This window comes from Tamandua tetradactyla, chromosome 4 (assembly GCF_023851605.1).
Source record: "Tamandua tetradactyla isolate mTamTet1 chromosome 4, mTamTet1.pri, whole genome shotgun sequence".
NCBI classification, from domain to species: Eukaryota; Metazoa; Chordata; class Mammalia; order Pilosa; family Myrmecophagidae; genus Tamandua; species Tamandua tetradactyla.
The window spans coordinates 67,863,197-67,888,585 of NC_135330.1; the positions used below are offsets into that span (position 1 = coordinate 67,863,197).

Sequence of the window (25,389 nt, forward strand, 5' to 3'; positions counted from 1 at the left end):
CGGCCAGACAGAATACAACCTCACCCATCTGCGTAATGACGGGGAGGGACTAGAGTGTACTGAAGCAGGCGTAAGCTGCCCTTTCTGGGTGCTCGTTGCTCCCCTAGTGTTACTTAGTGGTTTTTCCTGCCTGTGTGTTAACTCAGGTGCCCCGCTTGGCCAGGAAACCAGAAGTAGGACACACAACGCTTAATAAACACCCTTGATGTTTATCTAAGAGAATGCTCTTTGCTTTCCAAACGAAGCATTGCAAGACAAGCGGCATCTTGTGCGGTATGTTTTACCCATAAGATTGTAGAAGGCATAAGGATCACCACCTGTGGGTGCTGCTGGAGAACTTTTTTTTTTTTCTTTAATCTTTATTTACTTTGACTTCCCTGAATCCTAAATTTAAGAGGCTGAGTTCCAAGAAGAGATGTGAGTGAACAAAGGACAAGTGCTGTCCTGGTCGAAGATTGTAATCTTTAGGCGGGATACCTAGCAAATGTGTGCTCGGGTGCTTTTAAGCATTAAGGTGTTGCAATGCAAACTCATCCTTAAGGTGCTTAAATTCTAGAAATTCAGTTTGCTGACCACGTAAAAAGAAACAAGAAGCAGAGATGCCGAAGGTTTTTTGTTCGTTTGTTTTGATGCCGAAGTTTTAAGAAGAAAAGTTTGTTGCTTCATTGTAGGGTTAAGACCTCTTTACTAGGGATTTGACCCACATCACGGGACAAAGAGTTCCTAAGGAAATGGCCCAAATGTATGCAGGGCAAGGCAGATTTAGGGAAATGCCGGCAGCCTGACTCTAGGTTTCAATCCTGCGGAACGCTCATTTGAAAAGAGTGTGAAAAGTAAGTGTTTAGGTAAGATGGACCCAGCCTGGAAGGGGAACCAGCTTGTAGGGGTTCCGAGCCTAGCTCTGGTTCTTAGCCCAGAGGAAGTTTAGGATCAGAACTAGGATTGAGTCCTCTAGTTTTGGCGGTTTTTTTCTTCCCAATATTTATTAATTTTTCCCCATGGTGGTTTGCAATAAATCCCTAAAAGTGAAAGACTGACTTAGTTCATTCATTCATTCATTACAGCAACAGATATTTGAGAACATACTGTGTACCAGATACTGGGTTAGCAGCAAAGTATGAGAGGAACAATCCCTACTTCTGCAAGTTTGTAGTCAAGCAGGATTACAAGTCAAGAATTATTACAAGGAGAATGATTATTCTAAAAGGGAACCTAAAGGCTGCTAATGAACATATATAACAGGAGGCTTAATTATATGTGGAAGGGATCAGCCCAGCTCCAATGCCAATTTACTATACAGTAGGTTTTTAACTTTGAGCTACCCAGCTACAGTTCCTCGAGTAAACTCCCTCACATCAACCACTCAGTAAAATGACCAAAAATGTTAAGTTCCTATGGTATGTAGGCCTCCTAGTCTGTAAAAAAAAAAAAACAACAACAACAAAAAAAACCTTTAGTTCAAAGCTGGATGCTTGGCCATTACCCATATTCTCTTAGCCATTCTTTAGTAATAGCAGATCCCCCTAGATTCCTTATAGACCCTAAAACCAAGACTTAAGCATTCTAAATAAAATAAATGTCATGCTGTGTTACACTGCCTGTCTTGATTGAGTTAAGCGTCTGCTTTTTTAAAGCAAGACTAACTTCTTAGTCATTTGAAAAGTAGGAAGTGGCTTGGTTAAGGGTGGCAGACAAGACTTACTATGGAGTAGCACAAACAGGCATCCGTATTCAAGAGGAATGTGGCCTGTAACAAGAAACTGGCATCTTGTTTTCCATTTAGGTCTTGGAGTTTAAATAATGTATAATTTCTTCTTCAGAAAAGAGAAGAGCCAAAAGGATCAGGGGCTGAGCAAAAGAAACTAGGTGAGACCAGTTTGTGGCAGATATAACTGCAAAGTTCACACTAATTCTTGAATTATTCACACCCCGCTGCCTCCACTAGGAAGGGAGACAATCCAGTTTGTGCTTGGTGAGCCTTTTCCAGAAGAACACTGTCAAGCCCTTCATCACCCTGGCCTTAACACACCCAACACCCAGCGTTCCCAACTGCAAAAGAAATCCAAATGACAGACTCTTTCAAAGTGTCCAAATAAGGAGGAACTAGTCCTTTTGTACTCAGAGGAGCTCATCCTACATGCCCAGCTCACTTCCAGATCTTCTTCAAAGACAAGCTCCTTCCTTAGAAGACCACCACTAGATTCATATGCTCTCATCTACCACACACACAGACACACACACATACAGTGGTATTTGGTGACAAGGAAAACACCCAACAACTCATTCTTCCATAGAATTCCCAGGCTTTCTATGTCAACAGCTTCCCTTTACAGATGTTTTTCAGAGGCTCAATTTATGAGCTTTTACTCCACAGGCAGGGTGACTTTCAGACTTTGGCACCCATTTCTATTTAGATATCAAACTTGGTTCCTAAGCAACAAGCCAGTCCTCTCCCTCTCACTACCCCCATCAGGAGCCAGCTTACTCTACTAGCAGAACAGGTCAAACAGAGCTTGATCCTACACAAATCAGTGATTGAGGGAACTTTAATGAAAGCAAGAAAAAAATGTGGTACAATAACAATGCAGAAGGGTTCTGTTCCAGGCAGTTTTTCCTTGTACGTGTAGAATGAAGTCATCAAAACAGTATCAAAGCTAAATGTAATTTCAGACATCATTTCAGCCCTTTCGCTTTACAAGTGATAAATCTTAAATCCGAACGTTAAATGTCTTATTCAAGGTCACACCACTGGAAGCAAAGCTGCAGTTAGAATCCTGGTGTCTAACTTCCAGGCCAGATCTCCTTATACTACACTGCACTACTATTAGGAGGGTTAAAATATTAAAGTTTGAAGGGTGATTTTTCCATAAATTAAATCAATTTTAAAAGCTAGGCAGCATTGGAGATACTGTTAGAGAGAAGAAAGGTTCAAAAGCTGGTTAAATCTGAATAATAAAAAATATCCATATGTACAATATTTTTAAGAAGAAAAGGAAGATGGAATTCATGATTATTGAGCTGGTAGGGCAGCAGGCAGCTGCATGCTGGGAGCAGGTTGCATGGGCTGCCAGCTTTCCTGGGTTTGGAGTATGCGGTACAGCTGCTTCAGCTGAGCAACGATGTTATCTTTGATGTCTGGAGTCGAGATCTGCAGGCGGACACTGCCACTGTCAAAGGATCGTGTGAAATCACCAGAAAACATCTCATATATCATTCGAGCCACCACTGGAATAACCTGCCCAGGATACAGAGCACACAGTTATACACTGAGGAGGAGGTTAACAGTGAGAGAGACTCAGCCTGAAGGCAGGACCAAAAAAGCCCTGAGAAAGCTCTCCCGCTTTAATGTCAAGATATAGGAAATGTCTTCATCTTGCGGGACGATCATGCCAAGCTTCTAGCGGCTGGTCAAAGCAAAGGTAAAGAACCTAAATATAACCTCACATCACATACCTAAATAAATGGCTTCTTAATCAACAAAGATTGACTTTTAACCAAATTTAATCTATTGTCTGCCTCACTGCACAACGGTAGGGGGCAAGCCCAAGTGACCTTGCTGTTACTTCCTCAAATAAGCTCACATTCCTAGAAGCAATTCAAAAGGCTTTTCTAAGAAAGCTGACAAGGGACATACTCTGTTAAGTCTCAGCAAGATTCTAATGTCAGTAAGAGAATGAAACACAAGGTCAACCACTCTGAGGACCCGGCAATCTCCAGCTTGGCGCAATCATATAAAACCTTAATCTGCTACCACCACCTGATGGAATTAAAGCCCGCACAGGTTGATTGATCCCCGCTCAGGATTCAAACTAAGCGCATAGAAGTTCAGAGATGTTTTCCAAAACTTGGGGGCTAAAGCATTGGCATAAAAGGAGAAGAGTTATTGACACATTCTGATCTTCTCACCTGAACCAAGATGAGTTTCCTTTCTGGAGGTTTCCCATCTGGCCATTCTTCCCCAAAGCATAAGTAGATCTCAAATGGTGGCTGCTTCTCTATCTGTCCCTTCTGATGGGCAATGAGATCTGCAGAAGCAATTTTGGGGTACTGGGTCACTCTATATCTACTCAGTAAATATGATCTTTTATGCTATTCAATATGGTAGCCACTAGTACGTGTGGCTATTAAATTTAGGTTAATTAAAATGAAATAGTTCCTTAGTCACATTTAAGTGCTCAATAGCCACTCATGGCTAGTGGCTAACATATTGTACAGCAGAGATAGACATCATTTCTATCATTTCAGAGAATTCTATTGGACATTGTTGATCTAGACCCACTTGGGATTCAAACACATTATAAGATTCACATTTCAATGCTCTCCCCAAAACTGTCTGATTGAATTCACCACTCGGATATTTCCCAAAAGAGTGGATGTTTTGCTTACTATGATGAACTGGATCACCTTCCAAAGTTAAAGATAAACTGGTAACATCTGGGGGGTAATGATGAGGCTGCCTCCCACTTCTGCCGCTGAAGGAGCCAAACCAACCTAAAAATAGCATCCAAGTGCATAGCTTTGGAGAGACCCCATCTTCATTGTCTAGGTCACTTTCATTTTTCAGAACCAAGCCTCTCTTCTCCCTTGCCTTTTCCAAGAGACTTTTTTTTTTTTTTTTTTTTTGCATGGGCAAGCACCAGGAATCAAACCTGGGTCTCTGACATGGCAGGCAAGAACTCTGCCTGCTGAGCCACTGTGGCCCACCCTTATTGGCTAAGATCTTTGCAGCGCCAAGCAAGAAAGGAGGGAGGGAGAAAGGAAAATGTACTCTCAGGGAGCATTTGCACCACAGACTTACTGAAAAAAGACTCACCACTAAGGAATGTTTCCAAACAAAACAGTTTGACTTTCTTTTGTCTCTCAATCAGGTTGGGGGCAACAAGTGATGGGGCACATGGCCCAGACCAGTACACCTTGCACTGGCACAACCTGATGGCATAAATGGCGTGACCGCTGACCTCCAGGATCAGTCCTCTGTCCATGACATCCAGCAGCTTGCTGGTGAACAGCTTTTGCTTCTCATTGGTGATATGCTCTGGACCTGGGAACTTAACCTGCTCCAAACTGACGGGACCAAAGAGCTCCTCCTGATCAGGCATGGGACCCAGGTCCCCGTAGAAGAGTCGGCAGCCCTGGGGGTTGCTCACAGTCATGGTCTGCCCATACTCTTTTCCACGGTACTGAAACTTGATGTCCAGGTCAGTCACTGCAATGTGAGAAGAAAGTGAGAACCCTGCTCCACTGCTCTGTCTATCTATCCTTAGGGCTCATGCAAGTCCATCAAGATCAAGCCACCCTTTAGGTCGGCTTTCAGAAAGGCCAGTACCAAAGCTGTCCTTCCCACAGTAAGGAAGACATCAGAATATCTCTGGAATATTCACTCAATAGGCTGCTTTGAAGCAAACAATTCAAGGTCTTTCATACCATCTCTGCTCAATAACCATATCCTAAAGGTAGCATTTTACCAAGCAAAATATTGGGTTTGGGTCTTCCCATTTCATACTGAGTCTCCATATCAAAAGGCATTGAAAGGAGATCAAAACTAAGGTATCTGGTTTGGGTCTCATTTTTGGCTCATTATTTAAAGAAACCAAAGGAACAAGAAGAAATATGAAACCATCCTTCTGAAAATGGACATGTGTACACACACTATGGATCTGTTCTAACAATATGCCATAAAAGGACACAATTCCCAGCAAAGTAAATCTTCACTCAACAAGTCTTCATTAAACCTTAAAGGTCTTATCAAAGCTACTTATCTTTTAGACAAAATTTCAGTTTCTGGTACAAATACTGCTACCATGTAGAGTGTGAAAAAGAGACTGAGGCAATGGGATTGATTCTTGAATTTAGAAAGAGGTTTTCCTGCCTTCAGGGTGCCAAAGCTCCTCAAATACAGAGCCTCGTTGACCAAATCAATAGCCATTAACCTCTCTATACTACAACTGGCCTAGTCTCCAAATCCCCTAGCCAGACTGATAAACCCAGACCTCTCTCCCATCTAAGAAGCTGTAACCAACCAGAGTAACTCTATGGGCAAGTAGGCATAGACTGATGTTACTTTACTTCTTTCCTGGTGACTCATCAGTCAGCCAGGAGCCAGCCACAGAGTACCTGTGAGACAGGTCATTATTCTATACATGGCAAAGAAATGAAAGCAGAAAGCATGACAGGAAAGGGACCATAATTGGAGCTAAAGATCTAGCAACAGATATCAGGTCTCACTTACTTGGAAGAGAGCTGATCCAAAGTTCTGGAGAACTATAGAAGGGCTGTATAGGTGCCTGGGGTACTTCCATCTCCAGAGGTTCAGTTTTGGGCCACACTGCTTCAGGGCTGCAGTTGCCCACACTGGCTGGTGCTATGGGAGAGCCTAGAACAGATGGATGTGGGTGAGAAGGCAGGAGTACCACACATGCATAACCCCTGGCCTGAGGCTGTAAGAACTAACACGATTAGCAGACTAGTCAAACACTGGACCATGACCCAGTGGTGATCTCCCAGCCCAACAATGATTCCCTCAACTAACACAGTAAGAAATAATGTTCTCCTGCTGTTTTTCCTACATATGTTAATCCTCCCATAAACACATAGTTCTGAAAATGTGTATTTGCTAAAGATAAGCAGATAGCAAGTGAGTTATCTCTGGGGATTAAATTAGAACAGGCATGAGTTAAAAGTACCTTTTTGCAAAATTTGGTCCCACATATCAAATAGAAGCTGGTTGTCATCCATAAAATGAACTTAACTGAATTAGTTGATTAGCTTATACTAAGTGTTAATTTATAAATATTCTATTAAAAACAAAGAAATACTTTTATAGGCATAAAATATTTCTGGAAGGTTACTCAAGAACCTAGGAAGATGTGTCTTCTCAGGGAAGAAAGTAGGACGTTGGGGAACAGGATGGAAGGGAAACCCTTGAATTGATTATCTTTTTGAACCATTATGAATTTTAAACCAATAAATGAAAATAACATTTATTCAAAGTTACCCAATTAAATCTTTTTTTAAAAAAAGGTGAAAAATCCATCATATTTCCCTGATACTGTTTAAATTGGCTCCCTCCAAAGTCTACAGATTTCTCCTCCTAGCCTCACCTCTTAGGTATCTATTCTTTAATAATTCTTCTTCCTCTGTCCCAACAGCTCTGAAATCACAGAGGTTAGTATTTTTTTAATGCTTTATGTTTAAGTCTGCTTAAATCTCAATACCCATTTTACTTTTTTGTTTTTAATATATATGCCACATCTTTCCAAAAGACACTCAAGGCAGCCTGTAACAGAAGGGACACACAATGATGCTTTAATATAATATGAGTATATATAGGAAATCAGTATCCTAGAAATAGGTTATATCTCTTAAAGGAGTGAGAATGACAGAATAAGTCAGCCAAGGATTTGGGAAGACTTCCCTAGGTCCAACTCTTACATTTTCACTAAGTGGGAACGTAACACATGGCAATTTTGACCTGAAAGAGATCTATGAAATTTTTGTTTAGTTACTACTTGATTGCAAAGATATAAATGGCAGAGTAATGAAAGAGAGCAAGAAGGCATACAGAATAAATTAGTCACATCCTGATTCTCAGAACCTGAGGCATCTTCTAGAGTAGAATACTCTAAAATCCTAAAGAAGTCATCTTGATATAGGTTTTCCAGATGACACAAGTACCTCATTTGACCCATAGCTGCCAGAAGGTACTAGAAAGGTGGTGAAAAGCTGCTCAACTGAATTTATGTCATTCGACTGAAAACATTTCATTGGACAGTAGAGGTGAAGATGATGCAGAAGAGCAAGTCAACTTGTATTCCAAAATTCTCCAACTGTACAATGGAAAATTCCATACATGCTCGGTCACACATTGGCCTTCCATGTGACACAGAATTTATACCAAAAGAAGTATCAAAGGGTTTGCCTTCACATTATGAAAATGACATCTGCAGTTGGCCTAAAGGAAATAGGTAAAATTTATGACAGCTTTTATATTTGTGAGTGGGACTAAGAGATGAATTTAAATTTGCATTTCCTCGAATTATCACCTAAGATTCAGAAGATTTTCTCTAAGCCTAGAACATACACCACTGGGATAGCTGAGCCAGTAAAGTTCTCTTGCCTGTGACTCCCACTTACTAAAGACCAGCAGCCCGGCCACAGGGCCCAGTCACTGCTCCCTTTACAGTGATGACCAAGGGGTCAGCAGTTCCAAGGTAAAAGTCCCCTGTGCACCTTATACACTCACCATTGATGTTCAGGAAGGGGAAGGTATCCTGGATGGGAACATGGTGCTGTGACTGATCGAGTTCATCTTCCTCATCGTCTTCATCCACATCATTATCCTTCTCATCCCAGGGAGCAGACCCTGTGGATCCTACTCGAGACACAGATAAACAAGCCTGTAGGTAAGCAATTCAGGTTGCACTGTCATCCCTGCAGCCAACCCACCTCACAATCTAGATACTGCCAGCACAGAGGCTGCCCCTTAATTTCAGCATCTATCCTCATTACCCTAGCTAAAAAGAGCAGGAACCGAGACTATTTAACCCCTGGTTCCAATTCACCCCAAAGAGCCTAAGGTAAGCTTTCTTCTCCTCATTCTCTTTCAATTGCTCCAGACCCTACTCCCTTCTCCTAAAAATCTCTTAATTCCTATCTAACCCTCTTCCTACACATTAGTATCCCTTTTATGGACCTGAGGACACCAATTTTTCACCCCTATAAGCTTAATGTGAAGACCAGGCCCTCATTTCAGGGCCTCACTGGATTCACTAGAGTACAATGTTAAATTATCTGGCTTTTAAATCCGTACTGGCCAAGCAGTGGGTAAACAGGAAGATCAGGTGTTAGTCTTATAGCAAAAGTATCCTACAAGTTAAATGATCACATATCCAACATTTATAAAGAATTTCATCACTTTCATATGTCACATCAATAGAATTTTTATAATAGCTTTTAAATTAGGCAAGAAAGATGCAAGCCTACAATTTACAGTTGAAGAAACTGAGGCTCAAGGGGTCATGTGAATTAATGTCATACAAAATGGCAAAGTGATAAAAGCCAGGTTTAGAACTCAAACTTCCAAGTTTTAACTTCTTCTAATCCAGTGGGTTCAATTCAGTGGTATCCAAACAGACAAAGGCTATTTTCACAGAAGAATTCTATATTCTCTCTACTTTCTAATGCTTTAAGCATTCAGGCTAATACCAATTCCCCTACATGAGCAAGATCATTTTGCTGAATTTACATCTTTTGTTCTCTGGGTCCTTCCCAGGGAAAGGTTTTCCTGCTTTACCAGTCATAAACTTTGTAAGTCGGGCTGTTTTAGGGGCAACTGTCTCTTTAAGAAGCAGTCCCAGGACCTGGCATACTGCCCACCTTCTCCTCAGCTACTGGGGCCTCACCTGGGTTAATGATCGAGCCCTGGGGCTGGGGGATGTCACACACTTGATATATCTTCACCGGGTTCATGGGCACTTCTTTCGTGCCATCATACATCAGGTTGAATTCCCTGCTTTTGTTGAGAGCACAGCGGAGCTGGGCCTTCCATTTAGCCGGGTCAGGGTCGTCCACTCCTTCCTGGTACTTTCCCGTCTCCACAGCCCAAGCCTGAGGAATGGGAAGCCACAGTGAGCGCCCGATGTTGCCCAGAACCACTGTAAAGCATGTGCTCAGCCTCTCTCATAACATCCACACATCCACACTCGGCCGCACCACACCAACCCTGTCATACAGAAACACTGCCTTTACCACCAGGCCACGCGGGCCTGGGGGAAATTAAACCCGAAGCAAACACAATCTTTTAAAAGGAGTAGCTGCATCTGCAGTGTTGGTACCAGCACCAGCCAGGCTAGGGTGCTGTAATAAAGGCTTGGAAAATAAACATCTGTAAGGATATGCACCAAAATGATAATGATTACTTTGGATAGCAGGATTTCAGTTACAATTTTCTTGGGGCATGGGGCCCTATTTGTTGTTGATTTGTGTTACTTAAACAGTAAGAAATAAGACAAAGAGAGATGGAAGATGATCTGAAGAGTTTGGCCTTGTTGTTCCCCTCCTTTCAGTCTTCAACCTGATGTAGAAATAAATGGTTGTAACAACCAGATCCTTTAAGAATAACGGTCCTTAGGAGGACAGAGAGCATTCTCTGGGGGTCAGTTTGCCCCACTGCCTGACAGCCTAAAGTCCTAGTAAACCCACACAGCTTACTTTTCCCTATTTCTTCAAACCCTCATTTTGATGGAAACATGATGCTATCAGTCACACCAACGAATGGAGGCATGAGTTGAAACCACCTTGGCTTCTCCTTACTGTCTTTCAATGCTTTCCCCAGATAAGGGGGGCAGAACTAGTCTCCCCAGTGAGAAAAAGGAAAACAAGGTCCTAAGGAGCAAAGCAAAGAGCAGAAGCCCCATCCCACTTCCAGATCTAACAGGCATTTTAATTTCTGCTGACAGGGTATCCGCTCTCCCCCACGGCTAGCCTACTCCCTGATCCCTTTCTTCAGAAGTGCAGTGCGTGTCCTGATGTAGTAAAGATGGGTTAGGTTAGCAGAGAATGCAAGATGCAGAGTGCACAAGATGGGAAGCACTCACATCAACTCTCTCAAGCTGACAGGACAGATCACCTTGTACAAACCCAACTCCCTGCTCCTGCTCCTGACCACAGACTTCTTCCTCTAGATGAAATTAATTGCTACCTGCCATTCTTAGAAGTCTGTAATCTCCCTCAGTCTCTCACTGTAGGGCCTCACGGCCACGAAGAAGTTTCCTCCAATAGCTAGCCTAAATCCCTCTTCCATCAGTTCAGGTTCATTTCCTCTTACTCTCTTCTCAGACTCCTCCATTTGTTTTGTGGCATGGAATGAAGAGGTCTGACAAAGTTGTTCTACCCTAGGAGCCTTAGCAGATACCAGGGAGCCTGGACACTGCTTCCTTCCATCTGACCTCCCACAGGGGGCTTCAACTTCAGAGGCCACTGGTCTCGGGGAGGCACATCTCTAGTTACCTGTGTTTTGATGGTTAAGTTCATGTGTCAACTTGACAAAGTTATGGTGTCCAGTTGTTTGGTCAAGCAAGTGCTGGCCTGATTGTGACTGCGAGGCTATTTTGTAGATTTAAATCGTCAGTAAGCTGATTACATCTAAGACTGATTATATCTACACATCTACAATCAACTGAGGAGATTGCCATCCACTCAGTTGAAGGCCTTAAAAGAAGAATTGATGATTTCAGCAGTCAGAAAGGAGGATTTCCATCTTTCCTTCAGGCTTCTCCAGGAGAATTCATCAAAAACCTTCATCAGAGCTCCCAGCTTGCGACCTGCCCTATGAAATTTGGGCTTGCCCATCCCCACAGTTGCATGAGCCAATTCCTATCATAAATCTCATAAAATTTACATTATATATATATATGTGTGTGTATATATAATATATACTCACACATATCCTGTCAGTTCTGTTTTCTAAAGAACTCTGGTTAATACACTGGTGGTAGCTGGTTGCTGTGTCCCCAGATTTTCCCTTCTCTTTGTTTGACCCTTTGTTCCTTCTCCCATTTTGGCCTCACCTGGCTGACTCAGGCTGTGCGGACTATGGAACAGGCCTGTTGATTTCTGTGGCCCCCTAAAGTCCTACCTCTCCACAGAGAGCAGCCAGACTCACCAGAACCACAGCCCCAGTTTCCTGCTCACCACACAGCCATTCTGTAGGGCCCACTCCAATGACAGTGAAGACCTAAAGCTGACATAGCAGAGGGTAATACCCTTTAATGGTTGGACCTTTAGCATCAGAGAAGGAAGGCCTACAGTGTGCCATGTGGCAACCATTGTGATTTATAAACAGTACTCTGTTCAGACCTTTGAGTCTTGCCTCTAAGAGAGCTCAGTCACTCTGCTGGTCCCTATTTCTTTTCCTAAAATGAAAATAAACCTTGCATTTTTGTGGCACTTTACAAATTCCATACTTCACTGATTCTCACAATAATCCTGTAAGGGAGGCAAGACCAGCATCATCCCAATTTTACTGAAGGGGAAGCTGAAGCCCAGAAACGTTAAGTAATTTGCTCAAGACCACACATGATAGTCAGAAGGGACAGAATGACAATGTGAAGCAGACAGACCTGTGTTCAAATCCTGGCTCCACCACTTACTAGCTGTATGATATTGGCAGTTACCTAGCCCCTGTGACACTCAACTTGGGTGTCTACAACACAAAGTAATACCTGGGTTGTCATGAAAATTAAATGAGCTAATAGATATAGGCTACATAGCAGGGGCCCATGTAATATTAGTACCCTGCCTGCATATCCCGCCAAAGACCCATTAGAGCTTGGGATCTGTGAAAGCACCCACACTCTTCTCCTGGTTTCCACAGACCCTCCCTTAGCATTCTTCAAACAGATATACAGATATGAATATTACAAAGCTGCCTTCCCACAGCGATTCTTTCTCAAGCCCTAAGCATGCAGATCAGTCTAATAAATGGGACTCTTAGGAAACATGACCTCATGGCCAGCCAATGCCAGATGTTTCAACAGCAAATCCAGCTTCAGACCAAGGACCCGACCCAACAGGAGGCCAGCTGGGCCAGGGGAAAGGGTCCTCAGTAACATTGGCAGGCCCATCCCTTTCTCAATGCCAAATCCAATCACTGGTACTGGCTTACAGATATTTTCCATATCACTTTTACATTCTTATTTAATACATAGGGTAAGAGAGCTCATTTACTTTCTTTCTAAGTACCTTCAGGTCAACTTTCTCTCTGCCTCTCTTTTCCCTACCTAAGATAACTGATCTGCATGGGGAATATCTCTAGCACGGCTCTTCTTTGAGCCCTGAGCCTACTCTCTCTGCCTTTTTTCTGATCCAGCCTCACCAAGAACTTTGGGCATCAATCCTGAAATTGGATTTTGCTTCTGACTTCCAGCTTATAAATCAAGCAAGAAAAGGACAAACTCACATATCTATATCTTAGGGAGGAGGAACTAAAGCTACTCATGAAATAGAAGACTGACCAACCTCAACCACATCACGACAATCACTCACAGGGGTTTGGTCAGCCTCACCTCAGATCCTTTGGGACAGCTGAGTCCCGTGGACCAGTGGGAAAGGATGAAGTGCTTCAACCATTAAAAATTTACCCCAACATAGGAATTACCATACCATTAAGATTGGGCACCCCTATTGTAAATTCTCGCTGTTTCCTAAGTGTATTCCCTGTACCAAAATACAAGAAGAAAGAAGGTCTGAGAAAACTGGGGAACACTCTCAAGTCAGGTGGTGGAAGACGCCCTTTACCTTGAAGATGGTATTTTCCTCCTCTTGTTGGGGGCTATGGCGGGTAGCATGTTTCCAGGGAATCTGGAAGCGCTTGGAGTCCCTGTGTAGCCAGATGAGCCCAGGATAGAGGCCACTGTCCACCTGGGCCACAAGCCAGGGCTTCAGTCGGACTCTGCGGGGGTGGAGGGCCATGGTCTGGAATGGCGACAGGGGGGAGAAACAAGGAGGGAGAGCAGGAGTATTAGGCCAGCCACTGGGAACTTTTCCCAGCCATCGTTCCCGTATGATAGAGCTACTGTTTCATTAGATTCCAGCAAAGAAACTAAATATGGGAATAAACTGTGCCAGGTGGGAAAGAAAAGAAAAGAGGTTAAAAGGTTCTTTGATTCTTTTTCCAAAGCCATTTATACTTCATGCTCTAGCCAAATCAGACTTATCATGCAAGTAGATCACATTTCTTCTACTTAAATCCTGAAGCAGAAAAATAAAAAGGTGATGTCATCCATGCTGCAATACAGTCCTTCCTGAAGTACTAAGGGCTTTGGAAGAGAAGGGAAATTGTTTTTTTCAATCTCATCTCAGGAGAAGGGAGAAAAAAGGTGTGGAAACAGAAAATATATGGGCAGGAAGCTGAAGCCCCTTCTCTTTTTAAACAAGACAACTAAGGGTGAATGGGAATATTTAAGTAAGAAATGACACACCTCATGCTGAGAGAGAAATATGTGAGGGGTAGGTATTGGGATTCTGAAGTCTTCACTTACATGGACAAACGGCAGTGTGTCCTCAAGGATCTGAAGAGCTGGGCCACCAATCAGCTTCCTTTTCTCTTGGCCACCCAAAGATTCTGTTCCTAGAAAATGGGGTCTCCGCTGGTTATCCACAGGACAATCCACGGTTTGGCAGAAGGTTTGGAAACACTGGAGACAAAGGTTCTAAGAACACTTCCTGTAACTGAGCCTAGTAAAGGTCAAAGGCCCTGTGATAACTACCACAGTTCCTAACCCTAGAATATTGAACTAAAAACAGTCAAATACAAGCCCTGCACAGCTAGGACAGCCTTCTCACCTGGGTCTGTTTATCTCCCTGCAGAGGCTAGAATGAACTGATTCATTGCAGGAGCCAACCTGGGTAAAGTCTGCAATTGATTCTCGTAAAAATACTTAGGCATAATAGATAGCATATGGTTGCTGGAAGTCTCGGCAGGAAACAAAGGCCCAGATGGGTTGCCTGAAGGACAAACCAATCACTGGAGAATTGTTTGCTTGAGATACTGTGTTTGGATATTTTTCAGTTTTTAAAATTGTATTTTGTTTTTATTTCAAATGAGAAAGGGATGCCTGGAAAAATAACACTTATCTATGAGACAAATATTTGCTCATCACCTACTGTGCTCCACGCACCATGGAAATTATTAGACACTAAACTCCAATGTCTTCATCAGAAGCTCCTGAGGATTGGAACTGCTAACGACAGTTAACCACAACAGGTTGAGGAGAAGAAGAAGACAGATATGCCGCCTTCACCCACAGGAAGAGCCCCACCTGGTCCATGGCTCAGAAGCCAAACTAGCTGAGTCAGCATGAAGGCTCCCATTCGGAGGTGTTTAGCTGTGGCGGCGAATCCTACTATCAGTCGTAGTCTGAGCCAGATTCCCAACAAATGGGAAAACCCCAAACCCAACTCAGCCTCTGGCACTCTAAGTGCAAGGCAGGTCCTGCTCTCACCTGAGCTTTTGGACCCAATTCCCAGATCCTGCAAATGAAACCTTCCCACTGGGGGCACAACTCACAGTGGGCAGGTGAGGTTAGCCTGCAGTGAACAAGAGCCCCTCCTCTCTTTGTTTCAGTTTAGCTTTGATTTAGGTTGTTTGTAGAGTGGCATGTCAATCCATCAAATCATGGAGGGCATTTAAACCTTAAAAGGAGGAAGGAATGCATAGTCTCCTAAAATTGAGTTCTACCTTCTCCTCCCTATTCCTAACTTTACTGGAGATCAACTGGGGAAACGGAGTTGGGGCAAGGGAGGAACAAAGAGAATAGGAAAGTGGGAAGTTTTCAGTGAACTGGTCAACCTGGTGAGGGGCTTTTGAGAATTTCTCTGTTGTAATACTGGCAAGTCTCATTTCTGGGTCTGTCAGACACAAGAAATCTACCTCTTTACTGATCATGGACTTTGAAGGAAAGGGCTTATTCTAGTTCATCCACAGCTTGCCAAGAAAAAAAATAAGGCAACCAAGCCAAGACAAGGAACTATACATAGTGATGGGGAGGGATAAGCAGCCACCCATAGAGATCAGTGATTAAAATCTATAACCCTGTGTTCTCAGTGTTCTCCCGAGATGGCACTACACATGAGCAACCCTACCTCCCAGCCCATGGGAAGGAGCACCAGCCTGCTGTCCTCCATGCCCCACCTACATCACTGCCAACCCTTCCCACCTTCTGAAAGTCAGCCAAGATTTATCAGTAGTAACTAAGACTCTGAAAACAGGCAGAGAGGGGGAAAAAAATGGAAGCAATCAACATGACCAGTAAGAGGGTTATTGTTAACTATGGCACATCCACAGGCTACAATACTATGCAGCTATTAACAGTGGTGTTTCTGAAAAATTTTTTATTGAATTTAGGGAATTGCTTACAATATGAAGTTAAGGGGAAAATAAATAGCATGCAACATTGAATGCATAACATTATCTCCATTTGTAACATAGCATATGCTTGTTACATCTGCACAAACATACAGAATTTTTAAAACGGAAAGAAATACACCAGTGTGACAAAATGCTCATCATGGTTACCTGGTGATAAGATTATGGATTTTTTTTGGCATGGGCAGCCTCCAGGAATCAAACCCAATTCTCCAGCATGGCAGGCGAGAATTCTGCCTCTGAGCCACCCTTGCACTGCCCTCTTATATACTTTTAAATATAATTTACATTTTCCTACAATAAGCATGCTTCAATTTATGTTTTTTTTTTAATCTACAAGTAGTATATTTTTAACCACAGAGACATAAGACATTTCTTGGCCACTGGAAGATATAAAAGATGACGGTGTTGAGCTGATGAAGGACAGGAACACAACAATCCTTTTTATCTGCCTAGGCATTACAGTTTTTAAATGCACTTTTGCTTAATATGTCTGATTCAATCCTGGAAGTGGCACTATTGTCCCCATTTCATAACTGTGTTAACTGAAGCACAGAAAAGTAATCTGGGCTCTGGAATCAGGGTACCTTCTACCAGAGTACTGAACCCTGCCACTCTACCCTGCCTTTTTCTACTGGAGCATCACAGTAAGAGGACTCAACAAAGATCCCTACAGCAGAGAAGATTGAGGAAGCATTTAGGGAGGAGAATGTTTGACACCCACCCTCAAACACATCTACATCAGAGTTCACTTTCAAAACACTCCTGCCGTCCAATCCCAATGCCCATGATGGCATTAGTCTAGCTGAATTCAGTATCTCTTGCTGCCATCACAGTGAAATTCAAGGCCTGTGTCCCCTCCCAATATTTAACCAGCCAGAGGACAAAGATGCCTGCCCATCTGCTCCCCTCATACTAAGCACACAGGAGGGATACTTTCACCCTCTTCCGGGCACTAGCTGTCCTCTCCTCTGTCCCTATTCCAAGGAGTGGGTTCTCTTTAAGAACCTTCACTACCACCTCTGCAAAACCTACCCAGTCTAATTCCCAGGAGCGCTGCCACCGCAAAGTCAAGAACTTGCTCAGAGTAAAACACACTTGCCATTTCTTGCAGACGGGCCTTAGCTGCAGTCCCGTTTTTTTTTTTCCTTCCTTCTGAAAGGAACTGAAATGCCACCCTTCCAATTCCCAGGCTTGCCTTCATTCAGCCTTTCTTAGGGTTAAATTCTGGGCCTCTAACCATAATTCCTACACTCTTCCTCATTGTTGGATTCAAGTTGGGGAATGGTGAGAGGTTGCTGCAGGGTATTAAGTGCTGCTGTTATGCATTATATATACATCTAACCCTAAACTACACTCCTGGGTCAGCACCAGCCTTCACTAAGCCCTACTCAAGCCTCTTCTCCCTCTCCTATCCCTGTCTTGACACTCACCAAGATAAGTGGCTTGGGGCAGGAGTGACCCCTTTACCCCAAAGCAGGTTTCTCCATAAAGAGTGGCACCCCAGGCTTCCTTTCTAGTCAGACACGGGAGCCTGTCCCTGTCTCTCCATACCCACCCTCCAGCCCCTTCAGGAAAAAGAGGGCCTCACCCCCAGAGGAACCACACCCTGCGCCACCCTCCCCAGCACCACCCTCCCCAACACCTAACCTGGCCACTTAGAAATCCATGGGTGTTTCCCAGACCCAGGGCAAGGGGCCTGGCTGTGCTCAACTAACTCTGGGAGGGAAAACAAACTGATCAAAACTCCTGGCTGCCCCTACGACAAACTTCCCAAAACATCCACCAGGTCCAAGGGCCAGCGGGCCTGGGAAATTCCCACTCTGGGACACAGGGGCCAGCCGCCAAGCAAACTGGTGAAACCCTAGGGGGAGAGGGAGCAGGGGCCGAGCGCCTCAACTCTACCCTATGGTAGGGAGGTGAGGGTGGGGGGCAGAGCAGCGCACCCCGTCCCAGAGGGAAAGGAAATGCAGTAGATAGAAGTGAGAAGTCGGGAGGTGCCCAGCGCCCCAGGGCTGGGACAGCCCCAATGCTATCTGTTCCAGGGCGAGAGGCACCCAGACCCAGTGAGGGGCCCCAAACAAGCCCAAACAGGTGTCCCCAAACAAGCTCTCCCACCCCTACAAACACTGGAGCAGACCCTTTTCCACCCACCGACGCGAAACCCCCTCCCACAAGCTAGTGTCCAAAAGTTCGCGTCCCCACCTTTTCTTGATCAGACTACTCGAGGTGGACGTCCCTCCGAACCAAGTCTCCAGCTAAGATCGCCCGTCGCCACGGCACTCCTCGACGGCTCGGGCAAGTGCGCCAGTCTCAGAGCTGGTAGGGACTGCGGGCTCCACTCCCCGTCCCGCACCAGCCCTTACCTGCCCGGCCCAGGTGCGCAGAGCTCACGTCAGCGCCTCCGCCCCAGGACGCCGCAGTCTCAGCCGCGGTCCGGCCACGCCTCCCGGGTGGCCCCGCCCACCGGCGGCCGCGATTGGCGGGTTGCGAAGAATATGACCCTCTGCGGTCCTGGCGACCCCGCCCCGCCAGGCCCCTTCCCCACCCCAGTCCCGGTCTTCTATTCCCGGCTAATAAAAGTCCCAGACTTGGGTCTAGCCCTCGCGCCCCGGGGCTGGTAATTGGTGGTCGTGGGAACTGGAGGCGACTGGGAGGTCAGATCCAAGTGAAGAGGGCGCCTCCTCTCCTTCGCGCCCCATAATTACCCTGCGGTATGAAGACAGTTGGGCACAAATAAGGGTTTTGAGAGTCAGGTTCGGCCCTACTGCCCGTGGACCTGAATATGCGAACGGAGTGGGATTTGGGGCAGGGTCTCAGACGCTCGGTCCGGTCTGGGGTCTGGGGGAAGCCATGTGGCTTCAGGACAGGAATACTGACCCTACTCTACCTGTTACCCGAAGACCTTGGGTCAATTTCTTCTGAGTTTGTCTCCTCATCTATTCGATGTGAATGATGATTCGTGCCTTTTCTAATCACTCTGGTGTGATGGTTGAAAGCATGGCCTCTGGAGCCAACCATTGGGATTTAAACATCAACTCCATTAGTTACTACAGACTTGGAAGCATTCTTGAGCCCTCTGAACCTGGCTTCTTTATCTGTAGAATGAGGTTACTAATAGAATCTACTTCATAAGGTTGCTGTGGATGTTAAATAAATAATATGAAATGCTGGAACAGCAGTCAGCACATATCAAGCCCTACATAAGAACTTGCCATTATTATTGGTATAAGGATAAAAAAAGTAGGATACACACAATGCTTTACAAAGTAAGATGGCATCCCTTGTTATTACCTGAAATTCATGACCTGTACTTCCCCTAACTGGAGCTAAATGAGAGTTCCCTCCTCTTCCCCACTTCAGTGCACACCCCTGCCATGTATGAGCTGTGTAAAAGTAAATGAGACAAATCATCCATCCTCAAGCAAAGAGCCATCACAGATGAGATAGGGCATGAGCAGGGCACATACGTTTGGGTGTTTAAATAATGACTGAGAGAGACAGTTGGAGAAGTGGGTTGGAGAGACCCAGATCAGTAAGGACAGACTTGACTCCTACACCCACCCAACCCACCAGCCTTGGGTTGCATTCAGCTCAGGCCTGGGAGGGAACAAGGCCCGGAGGCCTGACTCAGCCAGCCACTGGCTCAACCACTGCCTGCGTCCACTCTTCCCTTCATGCAGGGGAAAGGCTATCTCATCAGCACAGCCAGCCCTTTATGGTTGATGAGCTCACTGAACAAGCGGAATCTTCCATCTGGTGCAGGGCAGGGCTCCTGAAACCCATCAACCACAGATGTGTGTGAAGGATGGTAGGAAAACCAGCAGGAGAGTGACAGTGTGCCCAAGCGCTGGGTCACACGAGTGTGGGCCCAAACCAGGAACCCCCTTACACAACAGCTGAAATCTCTATAGCTAAGGTTATTTCTTAATGTTCTTCTTTAGGAGACACATATATTTTAGAATCACGGACTTCAAGCTGGGAGAGTCCTTCTAGATATCAAGTACAGGGTGAAAAATTGACTTAAGACATGCTTGTTTGGCTCATACAGAGACTTCACATGAACCTCCAGATTCCAACATCTCTTAAGGAGTCAAATATTCTGGACGCCCTGGGCCAACAGCACCTGGCAACAGATGCTCATTTTCAGGAACCCGACACTGCAGTCAGCATACTAGTGTCACTCATTTACTTCAATTGCCTAACGACTTAGGCATCTGAGTTTGCGAGCTTTAGTCAAAATTCCCCCCTTTTTTAAATGGGAACTGAGACCCAGGGGGATCAAATGATTCGTTCAAGGTCACGTAGCAAATTAGCCCCCAAGTCGGGACTAGAACCTAAGCCCAGAACCTTTCCCACTTAGAATTATCCCCACCAGGAGCAGAGAACATGTTCCTGAGAGGGTGAAGACAGGAGACAGATCTAAGCTTTGATGATCTGATTGGAGTCAAATCCTAAGCAATGGGCATGCCGGATCAAGGAACCTCCTGGTAAATTTAAGGAGCATTGAAAGAGGGAAAGGAAGCACTAGGGAGTTTATTCTATTTCACCAGCACGAGCTGAGGCTGCAAGCTTTCATTCAACTATTCATCCCTGGTGGCCCCCTATGAGCCAGATGCTAACCAGGGTTAATGTTGAGCTGTGTAGAACTCTTAGAACTGTTGCCCTGCCAGCAGTTGACATGCTGTAAGTATTCTATATCCAGGGAGTGAGTAGCCACTGTTTTGACTCTCCAACCCTTCCCAAAACACCTTGATCCCCACCATCTGTCCAGCAACTAGTCAGTTAACATCTGCTCCAGGACGCTGCTCAGCACCCCAGCCAGAGTTTATTCCCACTGGCGCTGTACTCGTTGTTAAATTTTTTTTTTTAAAGAAAATCACCTCCAGACCAAGACACTGTAGATCAGTAAACAAAACAAAGCCCTTATTCTCATGTTGCTCTACTGAAATATCAGAGGGGATAAAGCAGGAGGAATGAAGGTAGAGATCAGAAGGAACTTCCTGGGTCCTCAAGGGATGAGACCTGGCAATAGGCTCCCCTGAATGCTTCTCTGCTTGAGGCACACCTCATTTTCTTGCTCTGGAGAAGAAGAACAACTTGCAATCTCCCTGTATTCTCAAAAGAGCTCCTTTGGGATGAGACACCCCCACTGTGGCTTGGGCCTGAGACATTTCCTTCATTTGGCTTTCTATTCCTGCTCAGGTGGAGCTCTGTTGACTCACCTGTGAGTCGGAGTTTCAGGCAGTAGGGTATACACTTCAGCACAGGGGACCTGATTCACAGCCACAGGGAATCAGGGAATTCCCCTCTCCTTCTCCCACTCAGCTCATATTTAGTGGGGGGGGGGGGGGGTCTCTTTTACCATTTAGAGGTACTTTAACTTCTGCAGTATCAAGGATGTGACAATAAAGCCATGGGACCCAAATCTTACTCTCTTCTAGGCAGAGCAGAGGGTGCAGCAACTGGGAACTCTCCCTAAAGCTCAGTACAATGGAAAGTTTAGTGTTACTGGTGTCAATGACACAAATAATCTCTGAGGCTGGACTAGACTTCAGTAGGGTTGGTGAGGAGATGGGACATCAAGATACACAATCCAATTCTGTGCTCTCTCAGAGGATCTCAGATGTTCTAGGGCCAATCAGATCTAGCCCTGCTGCCTTTCTCTGCCCTGGCTTTACTCAGGCTCTTTCCAAGTGTTTCAGGGTACTAGGGTTACAGTTGAGCCTGACAAATCTAAACTATAATGCACATTGATTGTTATCCTCTTAATGTTCCCTCCCTCTGTCCCCTTATCCTCCACAAATTGCATTCCTTAAATTCTCAATCAGGCTTTCCGAACTACTCCAAATCCTAGAATCATTGAGACGGTGGAAAGGTGCAGAAGCTAGCAACATAAATAAATTAATGCATATATGTATCAGAACACAGCTCAGACCCAACAGGGCAGCATACTTGAACTCAATCAAGGCTGTGAACACTCGTATTCATGGAAGATTCTAGAATCCCAGAATCATTGAGATGGTGGAAAGCTGCAGCAAGCTGGTAACAAAATAAGTACATAAATGAATCTCACTTTCCAACACAGGCAATGGAACAGACTTTGGTTTGGGACTCCAGGAGAATTTCCCATGAAAGTGTTCAGAGTTATTTATTTCTGGCTCTCTTTTTAGCCTTGAACTGAGTCCTAGTAAGTGTTCTCAAAAGAGTCGATTTCTTTATTGCAAATTTAGATCTATGTGAGAGGAGGTGGAGGGAAAACAGGGCCCAGTAAAACACTTGGAAGTGAGCACACCCCTCCCCTTGGGGCCCTTTCTCCATTCTTCCTCCCCTCAGTGCAGATCTGAGTGTGCGTTTTCCATCTCCCGCTGGCAATAAGAAGCTTCCCCGGGCTCTGCAGACAAAAGAGCAGAACTAGAAACTCCTAGTACCACAAAAGGGGAGGGCTCACAGTCCTGATTTCAAATACACTGTCCTGCTGGGACAGGCGAGTGTCCTGATTTTAGCTTTGGGGTCAGCAACAAATAGCGTAATCTGTGGATTGTATGTTGCTGGGAAATAAATACTGGAAGTGAAAGCTCTTTGATACCTGCGAAGTGCTGCGTGGGCGGAAGGGCTCCTCCATGCTATTCTCTGATCTTTGTTTTGTCCCTGTAAATCATTTCCCTCCAGACCTCAGTCAAGTTCTTGAGAGCTGGACAGGAATCCCTTGCAACCCAGAGTCTCTAGCACTATCCTGAGCTTGGCTGAGCTGAAAGAGCACTGGGCAGTTTATTGAGTTGAGAAAAATGAAGTATCTAGGAACTCAGGATCATTTGGGGATTAATAAGAAACTGGATTTGTGTTCGATATGACTGATGGACCAAATGCATTTATCTCCTCTCCCTCCCCAAACCACCCTGGTACAAGTCCAATGAAAGGATTTTTTAAAAAGAATAATAAGAGAAGAAGAAATTAACCACAAGATTAAAAGAGGACAAAAAGAATGAGGGTGGTGACGGGAGGGGAGATGAGAATGGATGAGAGATTTCAACAAAAATTTTAGGAGACAAAATATATCAATAAAAATAGGAAGCAAGGTCTTTGGTTCCGCAGAGGGGCGTGCGGCTGGCAGGGGCTGCAGTACGTCGCCTCTGTGGGGGCTTCGCCCGCGGCCCCCCGGCTCGTGGGTATTCCGGGCGCAAAGCTCCAATAGCTTTGCACCGGTACCCCTCAGGCTCCTCTGAGCAGTGTCCCCCTTTACACCGGAAAGCTGGCGGGCCCTATGGGGGAGAAACAAACAAGAAGAAAGTGGAAGAGGTGCTAGAGGAAGAGGAATACGTGGTGGGAAAAATTCTCGACTGTGGAGTGGTGAAGGGCAAAGTGGAGGGGAAGGGTTTCTCCAATGACAGCAACACGTGGGAGCCAGAAGAGACCTGGATTGCCCTGACCCCACTGCTGAGCTTCTGCAATCACAGAAAACGGAACACCAGACAGATAAGTCAGGGGGAGACAAGTGCAAAGCTGGCCTGATTCTGAAGATAAGGGAGAGGAGAGTAAGCCAAAGAAGAAGATACGAGTCAGAAAAGCCAGGAGGGTTTGCCCCTGGTTTGGAGCCAGGGCCAGTTATTGGTGCTACAGACCCCAGAGGAGAACTCGTGTTCCTGATGAAATGGAAACACTCTGATGAGGCTGATCTGGTCCCTGCCAAGGAAGCCAATGTCGAGTGTCCACAGGTTGTCATATCCTTCGGGAAGGAAAGGCTGACGTGGCATTTCTATCCCTCAAAGGAGGAGGACAAAAAAAATGACAGGAATTAACTGAGTACCAGCCCCTGCCACTTCTGACTGTGGGTTTAAACTGGGGGAGGGAAGGAGTTCTACTTGTCTTGACCCTATAGAGGTGGCTTGAGAAGATGTCCTTTGAAAAGCCAGTATAGCTTCTGTGCCCTTCAGCAGCCCAAGTGCTTTTAAAGCCATTCTGTGCGGTGTAGTTTGCACACCCACCCCGTGGAGGGGAAGGGAGGAGATAAGTGTTTCAAGGCAATCCATTCTGCACTTTGCTGAGAAAAACCAAAGGAGCCGTCCATGAAGGACAGAACTTGTAGGAGAGCAAAAAGATACTATAGATCTCCAGAGAGCATCTGCACAACCCACAGCCTTCTTCCCAAAAGTGTTAACTGCTATTTTTTTTTTGCATGGGCAGGTGATCTCCAGAATGGCAGACAAGAACTCTGCCTGCTGAGCCACCATGGCCCACCTTTTAACTGCACTTTCACAGTGTAGCATGTGTGTAGTTTTGGCTGTTACTGGTGTATTATTTGCAGGGGGTGGGGGGTGGGGAGAATCATTTTCTTTGAAATTTGGTGCCTGATTGGGGAAATGGTGAAGCATTGGGAAAAAAAAGTTACTAATGATTCGGTTCTTTGTCCAGAAAATGTTACTTCTTCAAAAATGTCACTGGTAACATATATGAGGCTAGTGAGAGACGGTTTCAAAGGTCTGAATGCCTAAAACCTATAAGCCAAGGTGTTCCCTGCCTGTGTTTAAATGCTGTCTTCCACAAAGGACTGTCAATTGGTGATTTACCAAAACTGCCTTTTGGAGATGAAAACTGACTGAGGAGGGAAGGACTTTTATTGGAGCATATACACAGGCAGATCATTCTGTCTCTGAGGTGCTAATTCTTGAAATTAACAAGAAAACCCTTTCTTTTCCAATTAAGTTGTGTCAGCTTGTCCATCCAAGCCACTCGCTGAAGATTTGGGGGAGAAAAGAGGGTGATATAGGAGATAGGAGACTAGAGAAAGACAAGGGCCGATGACAAGGGGTAGAAAATTCTTAGAACCTCTCTATTTTTTTTAACTTTGAACTCTGAAACCATTGGTGGCAGGGTTCAGTCACTAACAGCACAAGTTTCATTGAATCAATTCAAAGATTGGGTGATTTCTGTAGCCTTGGTCTCAGGAAAAATTAAACTTTCACAATGGGGCAGTGATTTGCTTCAAACGAAATAAACATTAAAAAAAAAAGACAACAAAAAAACGAACAAAAAAAAAAACCCTCTAAGAATGAACTGATAGCCAAAATGCTTTGTTTGAACCATGAGATCCATCTGTTCTTGATACAATCTAGAACTACCTTGTAAACTCTTTTTAGGCATGTGTTAGATTTCTGTGAAAATTTTGTTGACATGTAAACTTCATACAACATTGTCAGTTTCTGTTTTGATAAAACTATAGATTTATAAAGAAAAAATAGGGACCAAGGAGGAAATGAATGAGGCCTGATGTTTAGGATACAAAGCTTTCAATACTACTTGGTTTTTTAAAGCAGATAAACATAATATTTATCAAATATATTATCATTACTTTTTTTTAAGACAGTAGATAGAGTGCTTCAGAGTCTGGAGACCTGGGTATCAGAACTTTCTCTGGCACTCAAAGACAGCAGAGTTTGTCACTATTACTGTCTGTATCTAAGCTT

The 25,389-nt window shown here is 44.7% G+C and overlaps 1 protein-coding gene and 1 pseudogene across 1 annotated transcript; one reads left to right on the forward strand and one right to left on the reverse strand.

The window, feature by feature from the left end:
* Positions 1–2,530: 2,530 nt before the first annotated feature.
* On the reverse strand, positions 2,531–18,333 carry IRF6 (interferon regulatory factor 6). The gene is made up of 9 exons (XM_077157690.1): positions 18,131–18,333; positions 14,040–14,128; positions 13,297–13,473; positions 9,402–9,606; positions 8,243–8,371; positions 6,230–6,373; positions 4,814–5,206; positions 3,907–4,025; positions 2,531–3,235 (listed from the first exon to the last, which is right to left on the reverse strand). Exons 3-9 carry the CDS (start codon positions 13,468–13,470, stop codon positions 3,011–3,013), a joined length of 1,389 nt encoding a protein of 462 aa, XP_077013805.1. The 5' UTR covers positions 13,471–13,473; positions 14,040–14,128; positions 18,131–18,333; the 3' UTR covers positions 2,531–3,010.
* Positions 15,802–23,724, forward strand: LOC143680283 (chromobox protein homolog 1-like; annotated as a pseudogene).
* Positions 23,725–25,389: the final 1,665 nt, after the last annotated feature.